General features: G+C 47.2%; 1 protein-coding gene and 1 pseudogene across 5 annotated transcripts in view; both read left to right on the plus strand.

Moving 5' to 3' along the window:
* LOC147623614 (uncharacterized) overlaps window positions 1-17,032 on the plus strand; it is a 104,608-nt gene that overhangs the window by 33,777 nt on the left and 53,799 nt on the right. For all 5 annotated transcript variants that reach the window (XM_086820191.1, XM_086820194.1, XM_086820193.1 and 2 more), the window contains 3 exons: window positions 1,834-1,893; window positions 2,022-2,065; window positions 2,221-2,263. In XM_086820191.1, the coding sequence (XP_086676317.1) occupies window positions 1,834-1,893; window positions 2,022-2,065; window positions 2,221-2,263 (147 nt within the window). The remainder of the gene's footprint in view (window positions 1-1,833; window positions 1,894-2,021; window positions 2,066-2,220; window positions 2,264-17,032) is intronic.
* On the plus strand, window positions 3,297-4,338 carry LOC147623615 (uncharacterized; annotated as a pseudogene).

Here is a 17,032-nt window from a genome sequence, read left to right on the forward strand (position 1 = left end):
CGAGGATGACCCACAAGAAACTTACACCGGGCTAGTACCAAAATCCAAAGAATCCAATTGATGTTCTCAAGTATCCACAAAAGGCTCTTTCTTCCCAATCCAATCCTTTCACTAATAAAGGAGGAGGTGGCAGTTCTTCAAACGGAAGCAACCCCCCTCCCAAAGAAGGCGGCTGAAAGGAGGTGCTAGCGAATAGTTGGTGGTGGAGTAAATGGGCAACCAACGGGTGACACAAAATCCAGCAAACAAGAGGCAAAAACTCCGGCTCTAGAGCGTCGGAGATGCCGGCGGCAAGTGGCGAAAAATTGGCTCTGGGGCGGTGGCGGTGCCGGCAGGTGGCTCTGGGTGGCGGCGGTGCTGGCAAAGTTGCCGCTGGGCAGTGGCGGCGCTTCTTCACAGGGGGAGAAGAAGTAGTGGTTGGTGCTGCAAAGGGGCTGTAGAAGTAGTACATAAGAAGGTTGATGATGTTCTTGCTTTTCCCAAGGAGTTCTCCATGTGCTTCCTCTATGAGTCTCCAAGATTTCTTCAATGCTTGAGGGGAGGCTTGCTTTTACCATGCTTTGCTTTTGTTTTTACCACTTGGCTTTTGCTTTTATTTTAATAATAGTCAAAGTTCTTGATTTTAACTTCAGGGCCTTGCTTTTTGGCCCTGGAGTTGCTGTTTGAAAAAGTGGCTTATAGCTTCTTGATTCAGTTCAACGAGCTCTTTCCAACGGTGTCCTCAGCTTTTTGGTCAACAAAGTTTGACTTTTGCCTTTTCTTGCTTTTTGACCTAGACAAGTGCTTTTTCCAATTCCAACTATAGGAACCCTGTTTCCATGTGTTCATCATCCTGTCCATGTGTTCGGGCATGAGTTTTATTATGAGAAAAGAGCATGGAGGACCAAATAGTTACGTAAGTCTTGTATTGGTGGGAATGATGGATTTGATCCTCCTGTGGTGATGCGAGCGTGGGCAAGGGGATCGGGGTCAAAGAGAGAGAGTGTATTGCTTGACTCAATGATGATTTGATTGATTGATAGATGTGTAGTTTACTCACCATGTACAATGCTTTTGGCGCCCATCCAAGAGATCATCAATCCATGGAATAGGATACCTATTCTTGATAGTGATCTTATTAAAGTATTGATAGTCAATGCACATGCGGAAAGACCCAAACCTCCTTTTTCACCAATGGAACAGGAGAAGCAAATGGAGATTGTGAGGGTTGGATAAGACCCATGGAAAGTAGATCTTGCACTTGCTTAGCCACTTCTTCTCTTTCCACCTTAGACAATCGAAAGGGAGGCTTGTTGATGGCATTTTCATTGGGTTCAAGTACAATGGCATGATCGATCTCCCTCTTGGGCGGCAAACTCTTCGGCACTTGAGAAATGTCTTCAAACTCCCTAAGAAGGGCTGCCATGTCTTTATCTATGTGCTGTCCACCACTTTCCATCCCTTCCTGGGCCAAATGCAACACATAGATGGTGCCAAGAGTCTTGAGTTCCCTTTTTAGTTCGGATTGCAACCTTACTTTTGACCCATACAAATATATCACTCTAATAAGTGGATGCCACATGGCACACTTATCTTATCCACTTATAAGAGAGTATTCACACACTAGTAGAACAATAACAATAAGTGGATGCCATATGGCAGACTCATCTTATCCACTTATAAGAGTGCGTTCACACACTAGTAGAACAATAACAACCCTTTTAGGGGCTGTTCACACAGACATACATACACACACACACAAACAAGGGTTCACACACACGAGGCTCCGAATCCTAATAAAAGGCACATTGCTTCTCAACATTTGGCATTCTAATGCTGGTTGAATATTCGCAGGCCGCCACAGCCATGTTGCTTCTTGTACTCTCTGGTCCATTAAAGGCTGCTTCTTACTTGGTATGCATCTACTTTACTTGTTCCTATATGCAAAGTCTTGAAATGATTTTATCTCCTGCTTATGCAGGAATATATGGTTGATTTATAAATTGCATGGTTGACATACTATCTATTTATGGCTACTGCAGCTCATGCATGGTTTTGTCGGGTTGGCAATGGGTGCATTGTGGAGGTGAGTATGCTCTTTTATTTTAATTTTTCTGCGGGCTATTCCCTCCCCGCTCCCCTCTCCCCCCCCCCCCCTGCCCCCAAAAAAAAAAAACAAACACACTTTCTCAAACAACTTAAAGCATATTTGTGTATTGCTTCTTCTTTTTTTGCCTGTAGATCAGAGATCAGCTGGGGTGTTTCAGTACTGGTTTGCACACTGGTAAGTTTAAACCATTAAGACCAACATCTGGAAAATTTTGAGTTGGAAATGTGGCTTGTATGTAGTGTTGTGAAGAATTAAAAATGAATCATGAAAAAGATAGGCACCCATACAATGCTTGACTCTTAAATTAATTTTGCCGTCGATAAATTAATCATTACCATTGATAAATAGTCAGTGGATTGAGATTTAGGATTGCAACATTCTCATGAAATAAAGAATTGTTCCACCTTGTCATGATCACTCTCTAAAAGTAACTTTTATTTTATCCTCTCTCACACGATCCATTAGGAGGAGGACACATTATGAGCCCGGACACATGCAGTTCTTCTGCTGCCTATATTATTGTACACACAGGGTCTATGTAGTACGTTGACCTTGTCTATCCTTTCAGCAGCTAGTCTTTTACTTTTTTCATGTTGTCTTGACATCCAGTTTACTCATGGATCACATGTAACCGCATTTTGGTCTCATAGACCCTTCGGATCTTTCGTAGACGCTAATAACATCTCTCTCTCTCTCTCTTCGAACCTGTCGCCTCCCGCGTGCTGACCTCTGTCGCCTCCCTCTCTCTCTTCGAACCTGTCGCCTCCCCCTCTCTCTCTTCAAACGTGTCGCCTCCCACCTGCTGACCTCTGTCGCCTCCCTCTCTCTCTTTGAACCTGTCGCCTCCCCCTCTCTCTCTTCGAACCTGTCGCCTCCCGCCTGCAGCCGCACAGTCACCCAACTTTCTCTCTCTTCGAACCTGTTGCCTCCCTCTCTCTCTTCGAACCTGTCGCCTCCCTCCCTCTCTTCGAACCTGTGTCGCCTCCCTCTCCCGCTTGCTGCCCCGCTTGCTGACTCTCTCTCTCTCTCTAAGCTCTAGTTGCCTGCGCGTTCGCTGCCTGTCCCCGCTGCCTGCCCTTCGCCCCCCCCCTCTTCGCTGCCTGTCTACCTGCGCCCCCCCTTCGCTCTCTCTCCCGCTACTTGCCTGCGCCCCCCCCCCCCCCTCGCTCTCTCCCGCTGCCTGCCTGCGCCCCCCCCTTCGCTGCCTGTCCCCGTTGCCTGCCCTTCGCCCCCTTCGCTCTCTCTCCTGCTACCTGTCCCCGCTGCCTGCCTCCGCCGCCTCCTCGTCGTCCTCCCTCTTCCCACCCACCCTTCCTCAGGCCCCCAAGGCAACAACATAACTCTCTCTCTCTGCTGAATCTCCTCTCTTTCCCTTTCCCCTACATGACTTGAAACCCCCCCCCCCTCCCTGTTGCTGCTGTTTCGCGCTGGTGTCATGGATTAATTTTCAGTCCATTGGCTGTGGGAAGTTCTGCAAAAAGTCATGGCCAAGACCGGGTTTAAAGAGGAGCTCGTGAAGGTGGAGGACAAGCTCGGCACAATTATCAAAGAAAACAAGAAGATGGTCGACTCTTTTGTTACCGCAATCATAAACCGCCTCTCCAAACTCGAGAAGGGATTTGACAAAATCCAAGAGCTCGAAGAGAGATCTTCCAAGCAAGAGGCTGAGATTTCAGCCTTAAAGGAGGAACTAGTGGAGGCCAAATTGCATGCTAAAAGTCAAGCGGCTGAAATCTCAGCCCTCAAAAAGGAGTTGGAAGCCACTTCAAAAAGCAAGCTTGAGGATGGAAAATTTCAGCCTTCCTTTATTAAAGAGCTGAATACCATCAAGGAACAAATGAGGATCATTCGAGAGGAGGAGGAGCAACATAAAGAGAAGACATCTTCATGGGTGGAGGTGATCACAAAGACACAAAAGAAGATGGACGAGGCGGAGAAATGGATCGAGGTTGCCAAGAAAGGGAAAGGTAAAGAATCGCGACCCATCCCCACTCCCACCATCATCAACATGACCCTTGAAGAGGAGCAAAGGAGGAAGACCCGGGCCTTACATGTACGAGTGTCCGGTCTAAAAGACCGTGATGATGGGGAAGGGGAAACCAAGGTGCTCTTCTCTATGATGGGCATTGAAGCCACGCACACAAAGGCATGGAGAGTGGGAAAGACGAGAGAAGGTAGTGGCGAATCTTCTAAGGAGAGAGCACTTATCATTCATTTCCCCTCCATGGAAGCGAAGGACGACTTCTTGAAGAGACGTCCTACACTCAAGAAGACGGGAATATTTCTTGGAGATGACCTCACACTCGCGCAACTTGCCCACATGAAAGAAGTTATGCTCGAGATAAGGGCAGCCCGAGAGAAAGGGAAAGTGGCCTTCTATAGAGATGGTAGAGTGGTGATTATGGAGAGGCGCTCTTCATGACGGCGCGAGACCTATGGGACTACACTCAAAGTTGCTACTTGGAATTGTAATGGATCTCTACGCCTTGATGTAGGGGCTTTTGAGGATAGTTTCACTGGGAGGGACATCATCTTCTACTGTGAGACGCATCAGGCTCCTGGACAGTCCATGCCACATGTTAGTGGATACCGATGGGGGAGAGCTTGTAGACAGGAGACTCGTTCAGAGCAATAGAGGACGGGGCTCAGGAGGAGTGGCAGTATTGTTTAGAGAGGAGCTACAGCCACTGATACATATAGTCCGCAGAGATGAGCAGGCTAGGTACATGTGGGTTAGATTGAGGGCAGAGATGGGCAGATATCTCTACATTGCTATATGCTATTTTGCTCCTAGTACATCAGTGTATGCATCACCTAGCGGGCAGTCTCCCTTATCTATTTTGAATCATGACATTTGGGAGTTATCCAGGGATGGTGACATCATTCTCCTGGGGGACTTCAATGCCAGGACCGCCCATAACCAAACAATATTTTATGATACCTCAGAGGAGATGTTGAGGGAGCTTGATGTCAGGGATATGGGCCTATCTAGACTCTCACAGGATGAGGAACATACAGTGTATGGGCGGTATTTGATAGACATGGGGACTGCACATGGATTGGCCATCCTGAATGGCCTACAGAGATTCCCGACATCGGGCTATTTCACTAGCTTACCACAACGGCATGGTGCTAGTACAGTGGACTATGTTATGGCTCAGCCCAGTCTCATTCCCTCTTTTCAGGATTTTATGGTAGGCACTAGGCCGGTTGGAATAGCAGTGGATCATGCTATCTTGTCCTTCACTCGCACATTCAGTTCAGCACCGCTCCATTGGGACAGGTCTCCACACACACTCGTTATACCTTTACGAGGAAGACTGACACCGTGTACACGGATGAGATATACATACGCTTATGTGCCAAGGAGCTGGGTCGGCCATTAGATGAGCTCACTCAGATATTGATAGAGACGCTTCATGCTGCAACATCAGAGGCATATCCCCATAGTCAGTCTACATGGAGACGATCTGGGAACATGCCCCAGAACAGTTGGTATGATGAGGAGTGTAGAGAGATGAGGATCAGATTACAGAGAGAGGTGCTCATGGGTGTTACCACTCACAGACAGTCACGGATTACCTTCCGGCACCTAGTGCGACTGAAGAAGAGGGCTTATCTTGCTCAGTTTGAGAGGGATTTGTATCAGTTATTTATGAGTCAAGACTCAGGCGAGGCATGGAGACTATTCCATGAGCATTCACCATCACCAGCCATTACCTCCACAGAGATTTGGAGTGAGTATGCAGCATCCTTGTACACAGCACTAGGACAGCCGCCCCTGCCAGACCCATCGGAGCCATGCCCAGAGACATGTGCTTTCTTTATTGCTGAGATGGTAAGGAAAGCTATTGACAGGATGAGGACTGGGAGAGCATATGATCATGATGGTTTGGTAGCAGAGCACTTTATTCATGCCAGAGATATGCTTGCAGAGCTTATTGCTATGATGTTTAACCGAGCCATGTGTGAGGGTTTTCCTGAGACTTGGAATATGTCCACGATTGTGCCTATCTTCAAGTCAGGGGATCCCATGCTTCCTGGGAATTATCGTACCATCATGATTGGTCACACATTGGCTAGATTATATGCATCTATTCTTGAGCAGGAGTTGAGTAGATGGACAGAGAGAGAGGGCATACGTGCATCAGGGCAGGCAGGGTTCAGGAGAGGTTTCTCCACTCTTGATCATATCTTGACACTCAGAGCTATTATTGAGGAGGGGAGATTATATGGCAAGAGGATTTATTGTTGCTTTGTGGATTTCCGCAAAGCTTTTGACACAGTACCGAGAGCGAGACTGATGTGCAAACTACAGGAGATGGGAGTGCCCACAGAGCTGATTTGGAAAATCACGGCTTTATACAAGACAGTTGTGGGGCAAGTACGTACTACTCAGGGTATATCTGAGATGGTTCACTCCACTATTGGGGTGAAACAGGGCTGCCCCCTTTCTCTCACCTTATTTGGGATGTATGTGGATGAGGTTTCAGACTATGTAGAGCAGGAGGGTGACAGAGGAGCACAGCTAGCAGGGACATGGATTCATTCCGCTGTTATTGTATGCTGATGATATTGTGCTGATCTCAGATTCTCCAGAGGGGATGCAGCGTCATTTGGATGCACCCACCTTTACATATGGTCAGGAGACAGTGGAGTATACAGATGCATATACTTACCTTGGTGTGGTTTTTAGTGGCCCACTATTTTCCTTGAGGAGAGCAGCGGAGACCAGATTGACCAGAGCTTATGCAGCATTGGGGAGACTAGAGAGGATGTGTTCGCAGGTTCAGTTTCAGGAACCTCGAACAAAGCTCTGGCTCTTTGACACTTTGGTCACTTCAGCCATGCTGTATGGAGTGGAGATATGGGGACCCTCAGTGGATCACCACAGCCGAGCTGGTAGCACTGATGGATGGAGACGTATGGAGAGGCCCTTGGTTTCTATGATTTCCCGGATGATTAGGGCCAAGGCCTCCGTACCACATGATATTATCCGTGCAGAGATGGCTGCCCCTCCATTGGTAGTAGAGGCACTCACTCGATCAGTCTCCTTTATACATAGCACTTGGGCTCTCCCTAGAGACAGATATGCTCGCTTAGCCCTGGAGTCGTCACGACAGTTGGCATCACAGGGAGACGGATCATGTTGGTATGCACAGATGACAGCTTGGTTCCAGCGGCATGGCTTTAGTATGGACAGGCTACCTCCATTTCAGTACTTCCTGGATCTCTCTCTCACACGGGCAGAGATTACCAGACTTATCAGGCAAGACTTGATTCAGTTGGACACTAGGAGGACATGGATACAACCGACACACGAGCTTGGTACGAAGATGGCTTTCTATAGAGATCATCTTCTCCAGCTCACGGAGGATGGGTTTGTGATTAGACCCAGCTACATGGATACTCATCTTTCTCATGGGGTACGGTGTGCTATTGGTCAGATGCGCACATCCTCACAACAGCTAGAGATTGAGACTGGCAAATTCAGAGGAGTACCAGCTGAGGCCAGGATTTGTTAGCTATGCCAGATGGAGCGAGAGACAGAGTTACATTACACATGTCACTGTCCAGTATATTATGAGATACGAGGCCATTTTCACTGCCTGTTTAGAGAGGGTTTCAGACCACTTTCTAGAGTCATGAGATACCAGGATCAGAGATGCCTCGGATTATACTTGCTGGAGCTTCGTAGACATAGAGAGGGTCTCTTGAGAGGGAGGGGATCAGAGAGGGAGAGACACCTACAGAGACAGATTACAGACTTCTTTCGACCAGAGATTGAGCAGTCAGGCCAGCAGGCATTGTAGATAGCCCCAGAGTATAGCCGCACCAGAGGTACACTGATTGATCGGGCTACAGAGCTGGGGCGGTCCAGGCGCCCCAAGATGAGAGGCCCATCTCGACATCGGCGGAGACTACAACAGAGGAGCAGGACCATACTAGCACGCCATGGGAGACGTCCAGTCAGAGTACTCACCATGGAGGACATTGAGGATATCCGCCATCGACCGATGAGAGACATCTTTGGATAGTGATGTGTATGATGCTTACCTTTGTTGCTGGAGTTTTCCTCCCAGATGTTATCCATTAGGAGCTCCTAGTACCGTACTTTTCCTCATAGTTGTTTCAGTTTCAGTTAGTTGTTTAGTTGTTTTTAGCTTTCCTTACACAGACATTGTATCAGATCCACCAATTGTTGTAACCTTTTTGGTCTCATAGGTCATTTTGGCCTTCTGAAGACGTTAATATATCATTTCATTTCATTTCTCACTTCACTTCCTTCACCTTGCCTCCTTCGCTCTCTCGTGTAGCCGCCTCTGGCCTCTCTCTGTGGGAAGCGTTGCAGACACGCACAGAGCTCTTCCTATGGCCAAGGGTTAATTAATTTTTAACCCGAAACCAGCCTTTTTCAGCCCAAGACAAGATGGAGAGGATTGACATTGAAGACCTGATCAAGGTAGCCATCCAACAACACAAGAAAGAGACGGACAATGCAATTAATATGGTCAACCGGAGCCTTCTTGACAAAGTCAAGAAACTTGAAGTGCGGATAGCAGCCCAAGATGCCGAGATCGCAAATCTCAAGATAGAGATAGAAGAAGCACGTGCTCAACATAAGCTTGAGGAAGGTGAAATTCAGCCCGTCATGATGGAGGATCTGAACACCATCAAGGCCCAAGTGAGAACACTTCAAGAGGGAGAAGAAAAGAAGGCCCGGGAGACCTCCTCGTGGGTGGAGGTGCTCACGAAGACGCAAAAACAAGTAGATGAAACGGAGAAATGGATAGAAGTGGTCAAGAAAGGTAAGAACAAGGAGGCCGAAAGCACATCTACCTCGAAGATTATCAACCTAATTATTGAGGAGGAACAAAGAAGAAAGACAAGGGAACTTCATGTGCGGATCACGGGGCTTAAGGACGGTGACAATGTAGAGGAGGAAGCCAAAGACTTATACACACACATGGGCATTTCGAGGCCTACACACACGGGGGCTTGGAGAGTGGGCAAGAAAGACAAGAATGGAGGACAGAGCTCGAAGGAGAGAGCTCTCATTTACGCTTTCCCACCTTGGAGGCCAAGAAGAATTTCTTGGCCAAGCGCTCCGCCCTTAAGAAAACGGGCATCTTTTTAGGAGATGACCTTGGCACAGCTAGCACATATGAGGGAGTGCATGCCGGAGATTAGGGCAGCCAGAGAAAAAGGGAAGCTAGCATTTTACAGAGGAGGCAGAGTGGTGATACTAGTTTGACGCACCACCTAATAGTGCGAGACCTATGGGACCAGTCTGAGACTTGCAGTATGGAACTGCAACGGAGCATTGAGACTGGATGTGGGGGCCTTTGAGGACAGCTTCAGAGATAGTGTTGGGGTAAAGGCATTATGCCCACCCTATAGTACATAGTACACTTGGTACTTTTAATGTACTAAGTGCACTATGTGTACTAGTGCAATATACATGTGTGATAGGGGAGTCACACACTCATCTTGATGAGTTGACTTATCCCCACAACTCTCTCTCTCTCTCTCTCCCTTGTTTCTCTGTGTATGTCTCCCACATGAACTCTAACCCTAAATCTCTCCCATTCAACTGGTATCAGAGCATTCTTGATCCCCTCCCTCTTCTTATGATGGCTGCACCCTGTTTTTCTCTTGAACTGTAGAGATTCGCTTCTTCACTTCTTTGCCCAGCTGCTAGGCAGCAAAGTACAGTGCGTGGGCTAATGGCAAAGCTCCACGAAGAAGCCAGATAGCAGGAAGGCGCAGGTGGAGAAGAAGGCGAAGAGCTGGAATTTGGCGTGAGCAACTTGCAGTCACTTGCACAGGTTTCAGGGATAAAGTGCTGTAGAGTGAAGCGGCCGATTCTTGCTACAGGCAGCCAAGCATTGTACGCAGTGTCACGCGGGCACGTTACAGTAGCAACAGCGTACCACAAAGGGGGCTGCAAGGAAGGGAATCGCTTCACACAGTTGTACGCTAAGCCACCGTAACAAGGAGACTGAAGCGCTGAATACAAGGAGGCTGTAGCGCTGACAGAAGGCCATATAGTACAGGAAACGTGGGCTGCCTAGCAACTTGGCGTAGGCAGTCAGCAGCGTAGGCTGCTCAGCTGCTGCCCAGCAGCAGCCACGCTGCCCAACCAGGCAGCGCAGAGGGCTGCCCAGCCATCCGTACAACTGCAGCAGCAGGCGCATCAGCATCAACACGTGCAGCACACTTTTGCAGCAGCAACAGCATCAGCATCAGACGTGCCCCCCCCCCCCCCCCTCTCCTGCAACAACAAAATTCAGCCTGCAAATCTCAGAGAAATTCAAAAATTAAGAGGTATTTGCCTTCAATTTTGGGAATTTCTTATCGATTCAATCAATTGAGTAGGTACAAGTGCTGAATTGCTCAATTTCTGAGCAAAATTGGCAAAATTGGGTGACATTGGTCACAATCTGGATCAATTTGCAGGAAATTGGATGTCAAAATTTGGGGCTTTTGATGTAATTGTGCAATTAAGCAGTCATACATGCTGTATGATGTGAGAAATCGCACATTCGGGCAAAATTGCAGCAAATTGCAGTGCAAATCAAGGGGCTTTTGTGCCGATTTGGTTGATTTGCACGGAGGCAATCACATTTGATGCTTTGGGCAATGTGTTGATGCCTGTCAAGCACTCAATGTGCCTGTAAATCAAGGGGCTTTCATGTATTGGATGTATATGTGGCCAGGGGGAAGCATCGCAAAGACTCTGGATGCCTTCATGTGCGTCAATGTACCATGTATGATCAGCAATTGATCTTAAATCAAGGGGCTTTTCAAGATTTTATGCTTGTTAAGCTTGGCAAAGCAGCAGGCAAGACATTTATGCCTTGAATCCTTAGAAATCAGCTTGCAGTCAAGGGGCTATTGCCCAATTTCTGTTCGGGACTGTTGTATGCAGTGTTCGGGACTGTGAAAGTCTGATTTTCACTCATTTGGACAGCCAAGAGAGCATTTATTGCTACTGTACCTGCTGGTACAGATTTGGCACAGCTTTGTGCAAGTTTTGGCATGGCTGCACATTGATTTGAGTGAGCAAAAGGTTCATTTTCAGCTGCTGTACTTGCCGGTACAGGTTTGGTACATCATTGGTGAACACTTGGTACTGTTGTATAGTACTTTGGAAGGGCAACAGAGCACATTTAAGGTGCTGTCCTAAATCTGCAGCAACCAGATTTTGGTGATTTCATCACATAAAGTGGGAGTAAAGTTGCATTCGTGCTTCCGCAGCGGGAGATAAAGCTTGGGAGAACAACTGTGAGCACTTTGTGTGCTTTTGGTGCAGTGTTTGCACATTTTGCAGGGAGTCAGGCATTGACAGGTTGCATATTGCTATGGCAACCACAGGTGAGAGCTCTTCATTGCTTCACATCAAGAAGCTTGAAGGCTCACATAACTATGATATTTGGCAAACCCAGTGCTACAATGTGTTGCTCCAGAAGAAGCAGCACAAGCCTATCAAAGAAAGGGGTGTAAAGCCCGCTTCTCTTACTGCTGAAGAGTGGGAAGATATGGATGAGCTGGCAAGATCTACTATCATGTTGTTTGTGTCAGACACTTTACTTTTCAGCATTCGTGAAGAGAAGACAGCTTGGGGAATGTGGCAGAGATTGCAGGACTTGTATGCCCAGCAAAGTGCCTCAAGCAAAGTGTATTGGTTGAAGAAACTCATAGGTCTTCAGATGAAGGAAGGTGCGTCTATGACAGCCCATCTAAATGAGTTTAATGGTATTGTCAGCCAAGTTATAAATCAAAAGTTGGCAATGGACGATGAGTTCAAAGCCACTTTTCTGTTATGCACTTTGCCAGAGAGTTGGGACACATTCAGGACAGCCACTAGCAATTCGAATGCTATGCTGTCATATGCAGATGTTGAGGGTGCTCTTCTTCAAGAAGAGATGAACAGGAAAAACAACTCTGTTGGAAAGTCCAATGCAATGAATGCACGTGGGAGATCCCAACAAAGGGGAAAAAGCCAAGAACGGGGAAGGAGCAAGTCTCGCTCCAAAAAGGATTTGGAATGCTATTGTGGCAAGAAGGGACACATTAAAAAGCAATGCTACAAATGGAAAAATGATCAAAAGGAAAAGGGAAAAGGCAAAGACAAAGAGAAAGATGAAGCCAAAGATGTAAAGCCAAAGGGCAAAAGTGGAGTCAAGATTGAAGAAATCAATGTGTCACATGCAGGTGGCAGTGAGGACGAGGTCCTATTTACGTCTTCACTTGATGCCCATTCACTTCTTACAGGTGGTCATGGTATGCACTCATGGATCATTGATTCAGGTGCCTCCTTTCATGTCACAGGTTGCAGAGACTTGTTTGTCAGGTATACTGCTGGCAATGAAGGAGTGGTTTATTTGGGTGATAACCATGCATGCAAGATTCTTGGCAGAGGTGATGTGAGGCTTGTGTTTTCAGATGGCTCACAGCTTATGCTCCATGATGTCAGGCATGTGCCTGAGATCAAGAAGAATCTGCTTTCTACTGGATAGCTTGATGATGCTGATTATGTTACCACATTTGGTCGTGGAAAGTGGAAAATTAGTAAGGGCTCACTGGTTGTTGCCAGAGGCTCTAAGGTGGACACTCTTTACTTTATGCATGCAGGTGTTTGTCACCATGCTAATGTAAATGCAACCGAGCTGCCGGAAATCTCTATGTGGCATAGCCGGTTGGGACACATGAGTGTCAAAGGAATGGAGCAATTGTCTCGTTTGGGTTACTTGCCTTCTCTAAAGTTTTCAAGTTTTCAGTTTTGTGAGCATTGTATATATGGCAGGCAACTGCAGTGCCCCCACAAGAAAGCTCTTGGACAGAAAGATGCTCAGCTAGAGCTTGTGCATTAAGATGTATGTGAGATGCCTCAGCTTTCTTTGGGAGGGGCAAAATATTTTGTGTCTTTTATTGATGATGCCACACGCAAGGTGTGGGTTTATCCTCTTCGTTTGAAGAGTGATACATTCTCAGTGTTTCAGAAGTTTGTTGCTCATGTTGAGAATCAAACAAGCAAAACACTGAAGGCTTTGCGTTCCGACAATGGTGGAGAGTATATGTCCAAACAGTTTCAGGACTTTTGTGATGCTAAAGGCATCAAGAGAGAGCTCTCTACTCCTTATGATCCTCCACAAAACGGGACAGCAGAGAGGATGAACAGGACCATTCAGGAGAAGGTCCGTTCTATGTTGTCACATGCTGCGTTACCTCATGGTTTTTGGACTGAAGCTGTTATGACAGCCGTTCACCTTATAAACAGGTCACCTAACACGAGGCTTGGTGGGAAAGTGCCAGAGGAAGTATGGACAGGGAAGCCTCCGTCATACAAGCACTTGAGAGTGTTTGGTTGCGTTGCGTACGTGCACATACGCAGGGAAATGCGCACCAAACTTGATCCTAAGTCTCACAAATGCATATTCCTAGGATATGGTGACAGAGGTGAAATGGGGTATAGACTTTGGGATCCCGTGAATAGAAAGATTATACGCAGCAATGATGTCATTTTGGATGAAACATGCATGTATAAGGAGCCTGCAAGGCAACAGGAGCCTGGCAGAGTCATCTTTGATGATGATGGACATCATGGACAACAACAAAGGGCTGTAAATCAGCCATTACAGCAGGAAAACCAGCCCTTAAATGGTGCTGAAAATGGTCCAAATGGACAGCCAGACATGGCAGAAGATATCTCTATGGATATACCACAGTTAGAGGAGATACCGGGCATGATTTTTCAGCCTTATGGCATGGAACAGGAGCCACCAATGGGTGATATGCAGGCTGGACAGCAACGTGCAAATGATGGTCATTGGGTACAGAGGTCCACTAGACCCTCCAGAGCCCCTGACAGGTTTGTTCCAGGGGTTGACTACTTGATGCTCACTGACTGTGGGGAGCCCTCATGTTATAAGGAGGCTTTACAGAGGGCAGACAAGGCTCTTTGGGAGCGTGCCATGAAGTCAGAGATGGATTCTCTGCACAAAAATGGAACATGGAAGTTGGTGCATTTGCCTACAGGCAAGAAGGTTTTGCCATGCAAATGGGTTTACCGGCTCAAAGTTGCACCAGATGCAAAGCCAAGATACAAAGCCAGGTTAGTGGCTAAGGGCTTCAAGCAGGAATATGGTGTGGACTTTGATGAGATCTTCTCTCCAGTGGTCAAAATGACCACACTTAGAGCTGTGTTAGCTTTGGTTGCACATGATGATCTGGACTTGATTCAGATGGATGTGAAGACTGCCTTTCTTCACGGTGATCTCCATGAGGAGATATATATGCAACAGCCAAAGGGTTATACAGTGAGTGGAAATCCCAGAAAGTCAGGAGAAGTGACATATATCAATTATACACCAAGAAAGCTCTAGATGGCAGTCTATTGATCCTCATCTTGTATGTTGATGATATGTTGATTGCCGGGAAATCTCGTATGGAGATGGATACCTTGAAGCAGAGGCTGCATCAAACCTTTGATATGAAGGATTTGGGTGATGCAAATCACATCTTGGGTATGCGGATACTTCGGGACAGAAATCAGCATGTGTTGTATTTGTCTCAGAAGGAATACATTGGCAAAGTTTTGCAGAGGTTCAATATGGACGGGGGGAAGAAGACTAGTACTCCTTTGCCTCCATATGTGAAACTCAGTGCTATGGACAGCCCATAGTCAGATAGTGGTAGGGCTGATATGGCCAAGATTCCGTATGCTTCAGCTTGTGGCAGTCTCATGTATGCCATGGTTGCTACTAGGTCGGACATTGCATTTGCAGTGGGAGTGGTTTCTAGATACATGGCCAACCCTGGCAAGAAGCATTGGGAAGCAGTGAAAGGTGTCATGAGATACCTAAAGGGCACACAGGATATGTGCATTTGCTTTGGCAAACAGGATGCATTAGTGCATGGTTACACGGATTCAGATTATGCCGGTCATCCAGATAACTGGAAGTCTACTACCGGTTATGTGTTTACATTCACAGGAGGTGCTGTGTCATGGATATCCAGGATGCAGAAGTGCACAGCCTTATCTACTACAGAGGCCGAGTATATTGCAGCCACAAAGGCTTGCAAGGAGGCATTATGGCTATCTCGGTTAGTGGTTGATTTGGGTTATACAGGGGATATTCCATTGTTGCATTGTGACAGTCAAAGTGCCATCCAGTTGGCAAAGAACCCTGTCTTTCATGCAAAGACGAAGCATGTGGATGTGAAGTATCACTTCATCAGAGAGGTGATAGAGAACAAGCAAATTCAGCTTGTTAAGATTCATACGGATGACAACCCGGCTGATCTGTTGACAAAGAGTTTGCCTCCGGAGCGGTTTGCTCATTGCAGACACTTGATGGGCATTGGATGAGGCCAGTTTCAGCCTTGATATGGCCTTGTATATTATCATGTACATGCTGATTTTTTCTTTTCCTTCATTTAAGGGCACTTTGCCTTTAAGTGGGAGGTTGTTGGGGTAAAGGCATTATGCCCACCCTATAGTACATCGTACACTTAGTACTTTTAATGTACTAAGTGCACTATGTGTACTAGTGCAATATACATGTGTGATAGGGGAGTCACACACTCATCTTGATGAGTTGACTTATCCCCACAACTCTCTCTCTCTCTCTCTCTCTCTCTCCCTTGTTTCTCTGTGTATGTCTCCCACATGAACTCTAACCCTAAATCTCTCCCATTTAGATAGGGACATCATCTTCTACTCGGAGACACTTCAGGCCCCAGGCAGCACATTACCGAGAGTGGCGAGATACAGATGGGAGACGACTTGTAGATAGGAGGCCTGTTCGAAGCATGGTGGTCGCGGATTTGGAGGAGTTGCAGTTCTTTTTAGAGAGGAGCTTCAGCCACTCATCCATGTTATGCGCCGTGATGAGAGCGCGAGGTACATGTGGGTCAAAGTGAGGGCAGATGAGGGTAGACCCCTATACATTGCTATATGTTACTTTCCACCCAGCACATCTCATTATGCTGCACCCAAGGGGCAATCTCCATATATGATTCTAGATGAGGACATATGGGAGTTCTCCAGGGAGGGAGATGCTATCATACTTGGGGACTTTAATGCTCGAACGGCTCAGTACCAGACCTCCTTCTTTGACACTTCGGAGGAGATGTTGAGAGAGATAGATGTGGAGGAGATGTGTTTGACTCGGAGATCACAGGATGAGGTGGAGTGTACTGAGTATGGGAGATACCTCTTGGAGATGGGGACTGCACATGGGCTGGCCATTTTAAATGGCCTAGAGAGGTATCCACTTGCCAGTGGCTTTACTTGCTTTCCACACAGACATGGGGCCAGCACAGTGGATTATGTTCTAGCCTCGCCAACCTTCATCCCCAGTATCTTGGATTTTGCGATTGGCCCCAGGCCCCATCGGAGTTACGGTGGACCATGCACTTCTCTCCTTTACAGTGGATTTCCACTATAGTGCCCGCCAAGTTGGGCAGTCCTCCTATCACCCGAGATATACCTTCTGTAGAGAGACTGATGGAGTATACGCCGCAGTGATCTACAGCTTGTTGAGTGCAGAGGATCCACAGAGGCCATTAGCAGAGCCCACATAGATCCTGACAGAGGCTTTACATACAGCTGCAGCGACGGCCTTCCCACACACGCAGCCCACAGTACGACCACGTCCTGGGAGCATGCCCCATAATAGTTGGTATGATGATGACTGTAGGGAGCTCAGAGCCCGGCTACAGAGAGAAGTGGCCACAAGTGTTACTACATATAGACAGTCACGCATCATCTTCCAATCCCTCATTTGGCGGAAGAAGAGAGCATTCTTAGCTCGGCTGGAGAGAGACATCTATGAGTTGTTTTTGAGTCAGGATTCTGGGGAGGCCTGGAGATTGCTTAGAGAGCACCCCCCGCCTCCGGCCATTACCTCGCCAGATACATGGGGCGAGTATGCA

Source organism: Cibotium barometz, chromosome 26, assembly GCF_041138505.1.
Source record: "Cibotium barometz isolate CiBa-2024 chromosome 26, ASM4113850v1, whole genome shotgun sequence".
Classification (NCBI taxonomy): domain Eukaryota; kingdom Viridiplantae; phylum Streptophyta; class Polypodiopsida; order Cyatheales; family Cibotiaceae; genus Cibotium; species Cibotium barometz.